Source organism: Elephas maximus, chromosome 12 (genome assembly GCF_024166365.1).
Source record: "Elephas maximus indicus isolate mEleMax1 chromosome 12, mEleMax1 primary haplotype, whole genome shotgun sequence".
NCBI lineage: Eukaryota > Metazoa > Chordata > Mammalia > Proboscidea > Elephantidae > Elephas > Elephas maximus.
The window spans coordinates 100419081-100432490 of NC_064830.1; the positions used below are offsets into that span (position 1 = coordinate 100419081).

At 42.4% G+C, this 13410-nt stretch overlaps 1 protein-coding gene across 4 annotated transcripts in view; it reads right to left on the reverse strand.

Annotated features, from left to right (window-relative positions):
• RNF216 (ring finger protein 216) overlaps positions 1-13410 on the reverse strand; it is a 161867-nt gene that overhangs the window by 109576 nt on the left and 38881 nt on the right. For all 4 annotated transcript variants that reach the window (XR_007519747.1, XR_007519748.1, XM_049904808.1 and 1 more), the window contains exons 5-7: positions 11837-11913; positions 5740-5842; positions 4304-4468 (exon numbers count right to left, since the gene is read on the reverse strand). Coding sequence is in view for 2 of the 4 variants with exons in the window: in XM_049904808.1 (XP_049760765.1) it covers positions 4304-4468; positions 5740-5842; positions 11837-11913 (345 nt within the window). In the remaining 2 variants the exon portion in view is untranslated. The remainder of the gene's footprint in view (positions 1-4303; positions 4469-5739; positions 5843-11836; positions 11914-13410) is intronic.

The window sequence follows — 13410 nt, forward strand, 5'->3', positions numbered from 1 at the left end:
CATTTTTGTCCCTAGAGAGCTTTATAAGCAGAAAAAAATTCCAAAGGCCTTAAAATACTTACTGTAGCTGCACTGGAGAAAAGGTTTACACATAGAAAAAAAACAATCTTTGATGGTTACCAGGGAGGGGAAGGGAAACCACTAACTAGACAGTAGACAAGTGTTAACTTCGGTGAACGGAAAGACAGCACACGATATAGGGGAAGCCGGCAAAACGTAACCAATGCAAAGTCACAGAAGTTTCCTAGACAACATTCAAATACCTTAAGGGACCAAGTTACGGGGGCTGAAGGCTGGGGACCATGGTCTAAGGGGACAGCTAGGTCAATGGTGCAACATAGTTCATACAGAAAATGTTCCACATCCTACTTTGGCGAGTACCATTGGGGGCCTTAAAAGCTTGCAAGCACCCATCTAAGATACTACTATTGGTCTCATTCCATCTGGAGCAAAGAAGAATGAAGGAAACCAAAGACACAAGGAAAATATTAGTCCAAAGGACTAATGTACCATATGAACCACAGCCTCCACCAGCCTGAGCCCAGAACTCCTAGTGGCCACTACTAGTGGCTACCGCCACTGACCACTGTGACAAGGATCACAATAGAGGTATAGTTGTGGGACAGAGCAGGAGAAAAATGCACAACAAAATTCAAATTCACAAAAAAAGACCAGACTTAGTAGTCTGACAGAGACTGGCGGAACTCTCGAGATTGTGGCCCCCAGACACCCTGTTAACTCAGGACTGAAGCCACTCCCAAAGACCACCTTTCAGCCAAAGATTAGCAAGGCCTATGAAACAAATAATAACACATGAGGAACGTGCTTCTTAGTTCAATCAAATAGACGAGACCACTGGGCAAACACCTGCTCAAAAGCAAAGATGAGAAAGCAGGAAGGGACAGGAAAACTGGACAGATGGACACGGGAACCTGGGGTGGAAAGGGAGGGAATGCTGACACATTGTGGGGACTGCGACCAATATCACTAAATAATTCGCGTATGAATTTTTTAATGAGAAACTGAATTTGCTCTGTAAACTTCCAACTAAAGCACGCACACACACAAACATTTAACAGTTAAAGCTTAAACCAAAAATATCCCCTTAAGTCTTCTTAAAACCAAACAATAGTTTAGTTTAACTAGTAAAGAATGTCTCCCTTGAGCATTGGCTCTTTTAAGAACTACCTAGATGGGATCAAATTGATAACAGCAACTTGAAAGATTAGATAGGAACCTTAGGGACAGTGAGTTTACGTTAATGGAGGAGGAACAACTCAGAAAAGGAGGGTAAGAATGGTTGTACAACTCGAAGAAGGTAATCAGTGTCACTGAACTGTATGCGTAGAAATTGTTGAACTGGTATATGTTCTGCTGTATACATTCTCAACAATAACAACAACAACGAAAGTTGGGCTAAAAAAACATGTACAACTGCACATACACAGGGCCCTGTGATACCGTGGATGCAGCAAAGCAGTGCAGGCCTGTCTGGGTCAGTCCTCTCTAGCTCAGGGCTGCGAGCCTAAGAAGGCTGCACCACCAGAGGGCTCCTGCCGTAACTTACTTTGCTCTAAGGACAGACTGTTTCAGGCAGTACTATGTGGCAGCTAGAGAGTAACTTAAATACAAAAGCCGGAAAGCTGATCTGTAACACACAGAAGTGTGAAGGATGGGAACAGAAACCTGACTGACCTAGGCTAGGTTCTTTATTACGGAATTTGTATGTGTTGTTAGCTCATTTAGTCCTGATAGCCATTATATATGGAAAGAAAACTGAACCTCAGCCAGTTTCAGACACTTGTTCAGTCATAGGCTAACAAGTGGCAGAAATGGAATTAAAATCGGGGGGTGGGGGTGGGGGTGGGGGGGATCAAACCTGACTTTGAGCAAGATTCTACATCTAATTATCAATATACAGATAATACAGAAGACAGAGGAACCAGTTAAATGGCACCATGGAGGTGTGACTGACAAAATCTAAACTCTAAAATCCTACAGGATAAACCTGATCTTTTGAACACGTAAGTTCCAAGAAAAAGCACGGGGGAAGAGAGGAGAGAGAACTTAGATATTAAATGACATTTAAGTGACACAAGCCATTAAAGAAAAAGTTTTTTTAACACATTCAGAGAAATCTGAACACTGGCTGGGTATTTGATGATGTTAAGGAACTACCGTTAAGTTTTAAGGTATGATAATTATATTTTTATGCCTTTTTTTTTTTAAAAAAAAGGGTCCTTACCTTTTTAAGACACACACGAAAATATGGATAAAAAAAAGAAATGTTTAGAATATGCTTCAAGATGAAGTAGGGAAGAGTACAGATGAAACAAAATTGGGCAAGAGCTAGTAATTACTGAAGCTGAATAACAGGGTAAATGGGGGCTCATTATAATACAATCTCCACTTTTATGTATGTTTGATGTTTTCCATTACAAAGGGAGGAAAAAATACAGGAAAATGTAGCTGTGTCTACGCAACGACAGGACTTTCCCTGAGCCACCATCACATCTGCAGATGTATATAGAAGCTGGGCTAATCTGAAATGTTTCTGGGAGCGTTTATGTTACTACACACTTGTCCATGTGACAGTCACTTTCTATGGTGAACAGCTCTTATCCCTGTTTGCACATAGCAGGGAAGAGTTCTAAGCTCTAACTGAGCGCATCCTGTTTTCCTTCTGCCAAACAGGATTTTTCTCAAACATCCCTCGATAATTCAAACAGCCTAACCCTACCCCACTGGGAAACCTACATATGTTTCTCAACTACCCAATACAAATTACCATTAAAAAACACAAAGGGCTAGAAATCTGAGGAACAGGACAAGAAAGGGATGAACAAGGACAACTGAGTAGCTCTTCAAGCAGAAAAAGCGTCCAACAGAATCATATAACTAAAGCTACAGAAGGAAGCTGAGGAGATCATCTGGATAAATCTCAGACTTTAAATAACCTCAGGTCTGAACAGTGTCTACGGAAGAGTCGCAGAATAGCCAGAAAACTCTGTTAACAACCCCTCCCGCAAAGAATGAGCGGGTTATACAATGATCAGTCTTTGGGGGAAAGAAGCATCTGCTAGCATCATTCCTTTCACTGGTCCCAGGATGGTGGCCCATCCCTGGGCTGGAACCTTACTAACGAGGACCGAGCTACCACCAGGCCACAGGAGCTGTCTCCTGCCGCTGCCCTTGTACTTTCATTTGGGCTCCTTGAAAGCTCAGAACAGGTGTAAAGGAACCACTGGAGCAGTAAAGATGCCAGACAGAACCCAGAGATGAAAACCCTTTCTGTCCTGTGGTCATTATTCTTGTGGGAGCTCATTCATTTTTCAACAACAGTATAGGCATTCTGTGTTTAACATGGCATATAAGATTCAGAAATAGAAAGCACTCACTCTGTGTTCCCTTCAGAGTAATTTTACCTAAAATTAACCCACAATTAGAAGTTTGTGGACAGTTGCCCTCATCTTCTGGCAATCTTCAGGTAAGTGTGGCTCCACCTTTGCTCAGTACAAGTCCACATTCACCTGACGTTCACCTTCCTTTAGGTAAGATCCAGTGGGTATTTTAACAAAGTAACTCCACAGTTTTTTGTCCTTTGGGAGAAAAGTCAGTGTTTGCTGGGAATCACCATAACTAGAGCAGGAGAACAGGATTTAATGGCAGCAGAGAAACCAAGAGGAGTAACCAAGGGCTCGGCTGGTGCTCACTCCTCTGTCCTGGCTGAGTGCACTATGAAATGGGCACTGTGCAGGGTATGTTATCACTAACAACCAGTACCTTTCAGAGCCTGGGACGGAGGTCTTTAACTGGTATCTTATTTAAGGACCTGGGGGAAAAAAAATTGGGAGCCACTGCTTTCAGCAGCTGCTAACTCTGTTCTGTGTCAAATCACCACTCACTGGACGCCATCATGCCCCTGGGCTCTTTACATACCTCACCTCAGGTAACTGACAGGGAGCCACCTGGGAGAAGGACGAGTGATCTGATGCTCCAAGTCAGGCAGCCAGTTGGGGAGGGACAGGACTAAAACTCATCTTTCCCACTCCAGCCCCCAGCATTTCACTGTAGAAAGGGTTACCCTCCATACCTCTAGGGTCAAACGACAACGTCTCTGATTCTTTTCATCCCACTCTTTCTCATCAGCAAATACCTTTGTCTATTTCTCTTTACCCTGACAAACTCCTTAGCTCTCTGCCATCATAAACCATCCTAATTTCCGCAAGCTGACTCTTCATTCTGTTTACACGGGAAGGCGCAGTCAAGTGGTGTGACCCCATAGGAAGCCCCGGGAGAGCACCTTTCGGGTGATTGCATAGTGTCCTTTGAGCTCATGCAGGGCCCACTTGATGTCCTGACTGCTGAGCATTTTGAAGTCGGCCATCAGGAGGTCAGCAGCTTGGATGAAGCAGCGCTGGTCAAGAGGAGTCAATTTAGAATAGTCAAAAAAGTCTATCTTAGGCAACTGCAACGAGAGAAGCACAAAACTGGTGGCAAGATAGTACATTTCCCAAGGGATTTCCCCGACGAGGGGGCATCATACAGAGAATCACTTACTGCAGAAAAGAATCTGGTTCAGAATTACTCTGTAAAGGAAGTTTCTAGCCTATGATACCAAAACCAAAAAAACCAAACCCAGTGCCGTCGAGTCGATTCCGACTCACAGCGGCCCCATAGGACAGAGTAGAACCGCCCCATAGAGTTTCCAAGGAGCACCTAGCTGATTTGAACTGCCGACCTCTTGGTTAGCAGCCGTAGCACTTAACCACTACACCACCAGGGTTCCCAGCCTATGACAGAGATGAGGAAATGGTGGCTCAGAGAAGTTAAACAGCTTGTCTGGAATCCAGTACACACAATATGTCAGGCATCTTCTTTCCATAAAATGCTCAGAAAAAAAACATTTCTTTTCTACTATGGAATATGTAAAAGACATAGTGAAACCAATCTGTGGGGAGAAGGAAGATCTAGCAATAGACTCCAATGGATTCAGTCTGAACTAATTTTTCATCACCATCTAACATACTAAATGCTAGTTCTCATCACAAAAAAGGACAGTGATTAAGGTTTTTAAAAATCAAACTGTTCACATCTTGATAAAGATTTGGTTACACAGGTATATGCAATGCACACAAATCTTACATCAAAAGAAAAAAAACTATGTTCAGATATTAACTCAGTTAATTAGCTTCACGCTGAAGTATTTACAGGGAAAGTGCATTAATATTTGCAATTTACTGTGAAATGTCTTGTAAAAAAGTACTGATGAACAGAGGCATGGAGACATGATAAAGTGGTTACAGTAAAATATGAACATTTAGTAGTACTGGTGGTACGTATATAGGTGTTCGAGGTAAAATTCTTTCAACTTTTCTGCAGGTATGGAAATTTCCATAATGGATTAAACAAACAAATAAACAAAAAGACCTGAAAAACCCTAAATGATACAAAGAATCTTAGCCAATTCTTGCTTTTAGGATTAAAAATATGGAAAATTTGTTTAATTCTTTGTGGGAAAGGGAAGACACAGTTACAACGAAAGACAGATGTTAAATACAGAATACAAAGTAGCTTAGATTGGAAAATCCCACAGAAGTATAAAACATATTCTGAAATCCTACTTTTCATGCTAGTCTTTAAAAATGTGCCCTGACAAGGCACTTTCTTCCCCTCCAGGAGATGAAACGGGCTGAACATTTCCAAGTAGAGAGAGCCAAAGAAGAGCATGACACTTGCCTTTGTCTCATCTTGGCTGGCAAGCAGGCTGCTGCTGGGGTTTATAAGGACTCTATCTTCTCTCTTTGGGTAATCTGGGTTCTCCAGAAGAAAATTACAAAGTCTGCAGAAACAAATGATATTACTCCCACACTGCTTCCAAACCCCACACCTGCCCACTGATTCAAATGCAGTGTTCAAAATAGAAAATCCCAAGTCACACATTACAGTCAATCAAGGAATTAAATTTTTGCTGCTCAGAAAAAATAAGCAAATAGACAAATACCAATGACATTGAAATTCTATTTCTGCCTGCTAGTTTAACAAGCAATGAACACATTGATGATGGTAGGCTCCTCTGAGGCTTATCTGTTAGTTGGGTGTCAATGTAATGAAGTCACTGAAATTACTATCCGTGTGTAACTGGAAAATTTAGATGAATGGTATCTACTGTGTGCCAAGAAAATTATGAAAAAATAAGGGACAGGAAAAAGTATTCACAGTCACAATTAAAAACAGCTTGGTAAGAGTTAATAAATGAAATATAAAAGGGCTTCTGCTAATTCATTAATAGTTTTTGTAACGCTATTGTAATATACGTCTCTATAAGCCACTTGAGTTACACTAAGTTTACTGAGTTCACTGCAGGCTGAATGAAGAGACCAGGTTTTGGAAGATCGGACTCTGTTCACACCAAACCCATTAGCCCCGTCTCTTTAGTATTATTACAAAGTACTTCAAGGGTAAGGATACAGACAATAAGGCAACACACACCCATCAGTCTACCTACCACCCAGACTGAATAAGCGGTTACTATCCTGGCTTTGGAAACTGTGGTGGTATAGTGCTTAAAAGCTACGGCACTAACCAAAAGGCCAGCAGTTTAAATCCACCAGCCACTCCTTGAAACCCCAATGGTGCAGTTCTACTTTGTTCTATGGGGTCACCACGAGTCGACATCAACTTGATGGCAATGGGTTTGGTTTTTTGGTTTGGGTCCTGGCTCTAAAGAGCCCTGGTAGTGCAGTGGTTGCTAATCAAAAAGTTGGCTATTTGAACTCATCAGCTTTTTCACAGGAGAAAGATGTGGCAGTCTGCTTCCATAAGATTACAGCCTTGGAAACTCTATGGGGCAGTTTTACCCTGTCCTGTAGGGTCACTATGAGTCAGGATCAACTCTACAGCAATGGGTTTGGGTTTTTTGGATCCTGGCTCTAAGGAGCCCTGGTGGCACAGTGGTTAAGCACTTGGGTGCTAACCAAAAGGTTAGCAGTTTGAACCTACCAACGGCTCTGTGGGAGAAGGATGTGGCAGTCTCCTTCTGTAAAGATTACAGCCTTGGAAAAGCTATGGGTAGTTCTATCCTGTCCTATAAGGTCGCTGTGAGTTAGAATTGACTTGATGGCAGCAGGTTTGGTTTGGGCTTTATCCTGGCTCTTCAACCTGTAACAAAACCAAACCAGGCAACAAATGGTCCACGTAGGATGATTCCACAGTGGTAAGGGCAGACCTGGAGGTGTGCGGCATTAGCCACATAGAGAGGCAAGCAAGCTTCTCCTTCCCTTGCTCCTGAAGACTCTTAAGGTGACCCCACCCCTTCTTAGGTGCCACACTCATATTTCTCACTTGGCTCCCTTCGTCCCATTTCTCTCTTGTCTCACTTGTCATTAGCAGGGTTGACAGTATTAAGACAGGAACAGTAAGACAGCTCAGCAGGTAAAGGATAGAGAAAAGGTCCCCATGTCCACCTGCTCATCTGACCAGGTGCCAGTGTTGTGGGACTACAGCTCCCCCAGGACCTCAGTCTCAGCCCCACCACAAAGCCCTCTACTTCTCCAGCCCTAGGACCAGTCAGAAGACTCAGCACCTTTTCTTGACCATCACTTCCAGGAGCCCCACATGCCTCTCATCTCTAAACTCTCCTCTTCCACATCACCACAGCCTGCCCAGGCAACTGGGACGTAACGTAAAAGGCCCAAAGTAGGAAAAATGCCTTTTCCCATAGTATAGTTGCAGCAAATGGAGAGACACCACCGACCAAGAATTCTGCGTACATTTTCCTTCTAAACCATTGTCTTCAAAGATGATTTTTGTCCTAGTATATACTGGTATAAGGAGCCCTGGTAGCACACCAGTTAAGTGCTCAGCTGCTAACCAAAGGGCTGGCAGTTCAAAACTACCCAGCACTACACAGGAGAAAGACCAGGTGACCTGCTACCATAAAGATTATAGCCTAGAACCATTCCCAAAGCCAACTCTTCAGACAGGGATTGGTCTGGACTATGCAGCAGAAAATGATACTGGTGAGGAGTGAGCGTCTTGGCTCAAGTAGACACATGAGACTATGTGGGCAGCTCCTGTCTGGAGGGGAGATGAGAAGGCAGAGTGGGACAGAAGCTGGCTGAATGGGCACGGGGAATACAGGAAGAAGAGAAAGATTGTGTTGTCTCATTAGGGGGAGAGCAACTAGGAGTACATAGTGAAGTGTCTACACATTTTTATATGAAAGACTGGCCTGATTTGTAAACTTCCACTTAGGGCACAATTAAAAAAAAGAAGAGTAGCTGCTGAGGCTGCTCATGGGATTTGGTTCCTTGGTTTGGAGGTCTAGGATCATGGTTTCATGCCACATCCCAGTTAACTGTCCTAAAAACATTTTAATTTGTTGTGCAGTGCCTGGGGTATTAAAAGCTTGCAAGTGGCCATCCAAGGCATAACAACTGGTCTCTATTCACCAGAAACAACAAAGGAAGGAGTCAGGAACAGAAGGAGGATATGGAACATGTGGCTAACCGCCTCCGTGAACAACTGCCTCCTTTGCCATGAGACCAGAAAAACTGGATGGTGTCCTGGCTACCATTATGGAACATTTCATCAAAGAGTCCACAGAAGGATCCTGATCAAAAGAGGCAAATTGCCGAACAGGATTTCAAATTCTTATGGACTCTAGACTTTCTGGAGCCATGGAGGGTACATGAACCCCTGAAACTATTGCCCTGAGATAACCTTTAAACCTTAAACCAAAAATATCCCCTGAAGTCATCTTAAAACTGAACAATAGTTTAACTAGTAGTAAAGGTCTGCCTTGAGCACCATGCTCTGTTAAGAACTATCTTTGCTGTTGTAAAGTACCATCGAGTCGGTTCTGACTCACACCAACCCTACAGGACAGAGTAGAACTGTCCCACAGGGTTTCCAAGGAGCAGCTGGTGGATTTAAACTGCCGACCTTTTTGATTAGCAACTGAGCTCTTACCACTACACCACCGGGGCTCCAAGAACTTTCTCTATGGGATCAAACTGACAACAGCAACTCGAAAGATTAGATAGAAATCTTAGGGAGCAGTGAGTTTACGTTAACGAGAAGGAACAACTCAGAAAAGGAGGGTAAGAATGATTGTTCTCATGGATAAAATTCTGTTCCCCAAAAATGTGTGTCAACTTGGGTAGGCCGTGATTATTTATATGTTGTAATCCTAACTCTATGATGTTAATGAGGTGGGACTCAAGCTACAGGATTGTCATACCTTGAGTCAATCTCTTTTGAGATATAAAAGAGAGAAGCAAACAAAGAAGAAAGGACCTCGTACCACCAAAAAGGAAGAGCTGGGAGTGGAGTGCATCCTTTGGACCCAGGGTCCCTGCACTGAGAAGCTCCTAGACCAAGGGAAAATTGATGACAAGGACATTCCCCCAGAACCAACAGAGAGAGAAAGTCTTCCCCTGGAGCTGGCACCCTGAATTCAGACTTCTAGCTTCCTAGACTGTGAGAGAATAAATGGCAGTTTGTTAAAGCCAAAAAAAAAAAAAAAAAGATTATAGCCCAGAAAACCCTATGGGCAGTTGTACTGTGTCACATGAGGTCACTATGAGTTGAAAATCAACTCAATAGCACCTAACCTAACAACATATACTGGTGTGCATTGTAGGTTATACAGCTCTTTGAGGGCTGACCTGAGGATCAATCATCATTTGGAATACCATTATCTGTGGGGAAAGCCTGGTGGCACAGTGGTTAAGTGCTATGGCTGCTAACCAAGAGGTTGGCAGTTCAAATCCGCCAGGCACTACTTGGAAACTCTATGGGGCAGTTCTTATCTGTCCTATAGGGTCTCTATGAGTCGGAATCGACTCGACGGCAGTGGGTTTGGTTTGTTGGGGAAAGCCTAGAGTTCCAAACAGCTCCTTAAGCATACACACCTGGACATCACTATAAACATGGCCTAGCCCCTCTCTTTCAAATCTATCTGTCTGTAAGAGTCTGGTAACAGTGCCTACCACATGCCAGTCAACTGCCAGGTACTAGAAATTTGGGGAAAGATGAAAAGGTCCAGTAGAAAAGACTAATCTTTGGCAGAATGGTCGTCCGTGGGTTAAGCCAGTGGTATCCCAGTGGGGACATGAAAGAGGATCTACTGGGGTGTTGAAAAAACACCAAAACTTCTATTTTTACTTTTTAATCTTATCCTTTAAAATGTTCTATTTTTATGTGTTTCCTAAAATATATGATATAGAAGTAGAATAGTAAGCATATGTTCTAAAAATAAATAAATAAATAAATAAATATTCTAGGGGTGTGTCTCTTACCAATTCATTTTAGATTTTCCATATGAAGAACTTCAGGTACTGAAATGCTTCAAAGTGGGAATTTTACATGGCAGAAATCAGAGGCCCTCACTTTGAATAGTCAAAATTCATTTATATTTTAATACTTCCTCTACCCTTACCAACAGAACTTTCCTGGAGGTTAAATGACATTTGGTGGGATAGATAATTAAAGACATGGCTTCCCTTCTATAGAAACAAGCTGCAACCTAATTCATTAGTATCTGCACCCTGGAACAAATGCAGTGGGGACACCTGCTGGAACTCAAAGGTGGCCCGCCTACTTACATTATTTCCTGCTTGATCTGGCCCGACATGTTAACAAGAAAAAGTGCTCCTGCGAAGTATTCCAACCTTTTTTTCCTCAGATAGAGGTTGCTGCTGTGATCCAATTGAAGCAGGATCACAATGTGAGTGAAAAGTCTTAGTTAAGCAGCCAAATAACAGACTGCCTGTCATCCAAGGGTCTCCAGTGAAAGGGTCCCTCCTGCTTGAAATGACCAGATGGTGACATCTAAAGGCTATTTAAAGGTAGCACATAAAGTGACTGAGAGTCAGCTACAACAAAAATCCCAGACTGCTCAACTCTGCTTTGGGCCTCATTTCTGTTCTGTATGAACAGCACTCAGTGAACCGCAAGTTCATGCTGGCCCCCACTTGCACACTTGGTAGTACTGGTGATTAGGACACCTTGGAGGACAGAGATTTAGTGTACTACCTCTTTTGCTAAATTTTCTAACATCTGTGCTAACTACTTGAAAATCTGATTAATTAGTTTCAGTACTCTACCATTCTTTCTTCTAAGAAATACGTACTTTCTCGAAAGAAATACAGCCAGAGTGCTCCCTGGAAGTGAGGATGGAGAGACTTCGTCTCACACACTTTGGACATGTTATCAGGGGGGATCAGTCCCTGCAGAAGGACATCATGCTTGGTAGAGGATCATCGAAAAAGAGGAAGATGCTCAATGAGATAAAGTGACACAGTGGCTGTTACGACGGGCTCAAACGTAACAGAGACTGTGAGGATGGCGCATGACCGGGCAGTGTTTCGCTCGGTTTTACACAGGGTTGCTGTGAGTTGGAACCAACCTGATGACACCTAACAACACCACCACCACTCTTCACAAATTTACAACTGTTTCACCTCTGCAGACTAGAAGGGGAGGAGAGTCAGAGGAAAAAGACTTATTTTGCATTCTGTACCCTTTGGGACAATTTTATTAAAAAAAAAAAAAAATTTTTTTTTGTAATAAAAACTAAAGAAATGCCTCCATCCATTTCTCCAAACAAGTAAGACATGTTCTGGTTGCAGAACACTTTCTATTACAACTGGGAACAAAATGGCTCTTAACATCCTGACCAAAACACAGGCAGTCTCAATGCTCAGAAACATCTAGACAACTTAATTCCATAACCATGCAGTATTCCACAAGGTCCAGAAAACAGCCTGCATATGACTCATGTTAGAACTCTTCTAATAGGATCATTAAAGAGACACGGTGGTATACTTACACATTCAAATCATAATAATTCTTCAAATGAATGATTTCCTCAATATATCCATTTGCTACATCTGGGAATCTTGCTTCCTGGAAAGGCATAAGAACATTGTTTATATCTCACTCACTAGAATGGTTTCAAACAGCAGGAAAAAACAGAATGCAAAAACGGTATCAAATGACTAAAGACTAGAATAGGCAGGTCTGCGCCTGGCTTAAAACTCAACACTAGGTTCCCAGGTTCACCTGTCTGCACAAAATACACAATCTAGAAAAGCCTTAGAGATCAACTTGGTCCTCTGCCCCCATTTTGTACATCCATTCTGCATTCATTCAACAAATATTGGGCATCTCTGCCCAGACAAAGGGACTCCAAAGACAAAGTACAATACAGTGCCTACCCTCAAGAAGGATACGGGCCAGATGAAAAGCCTTGGGCAAAGCAGGGTTAAGAGACTTAATCAAATACCAACAGACATAGCCATGCCTACTCTCTAGGATCAACGCTACCCAAGAAAACTTTGTAAAATGATAGAAATTATTCTATTCTGAGCTTTCCAATATGGTAGCCATTAGCCAAGGAGCCTAGGTAGCACAAGCGGTTTGCAATTTGCTATAACCTAAAGATTGGTGGTTTGAGCTCACCCAACGTCTCTGCAGGAGAAAGACCCAGCAAGCTGCTTCTGTAGAGATTACAGCCAAGAAAGCTCTATGGAGCTCAGTTCTATTCTGTAACATATGGGGTCACTATGAGTCAAGGGCTGACTTGACGGCGGTGAACAACAGCCGTTACAACCCCATGTGGCTACTGAGCACTTAAAATGTGACAAGTGCTACTAGAAGTGAAATTTTTAATTTTATTTAATTACAAGACATTCAAAGATAAAGAGCCACATGGGGCTAGTGGCTACCATATTAGGACAGCACAGCCCTAGATAATCCAGATCCACTTGCTTCAGGTATTTACATTTGGAGTCCACTCAAGACCTTCCAAGAAACTGTGAGGACTGTTAATAGGACAGCACGAGGGCACCCACAATCTGTAGCTAGAATCTCAGAGGACTTCTGGGGGTTGAGTAGATTAAGGAATCCTGATTCCATTTTTACATGTGTTCAGAGTTTTTTTTCTATTCTATATACCTAAATATATACCTCTTAGGAAAACCTTCGGGAAATCCACAAACACAATATTCCTTGTTTTTTTAAATATTTTATTGTGTTTTAGGTGAAAGTTTACACAGCAAATCAGGTTCCCATTTAACAATTTTTGTACAAATTGTTCTGTGACATTGGTTATACTTTTCACAAGGTGTCAGCATTCTCATTATTTTCATTCTGTTTCCATTGATCTAGTTTTCCTTCTCCTTGCCTTTTCATCTTTACTTTTGGGTAAATGTTGACCATTTGGTCTCATATAGTTGATTATTTAAGCGAGCATATTACTCACAGGTGATATTGTTCATTTTATAAGCCAATCTATTATTTGGCTGAAAGGTGACCTCCAAGAGTAGCTTCTGTGCCAAGTTCAAAAGGGAACCTTAGGGCAATAGTCTCAGGGGGCTCCTCTAGTCTCTATCAGTGCAGTAT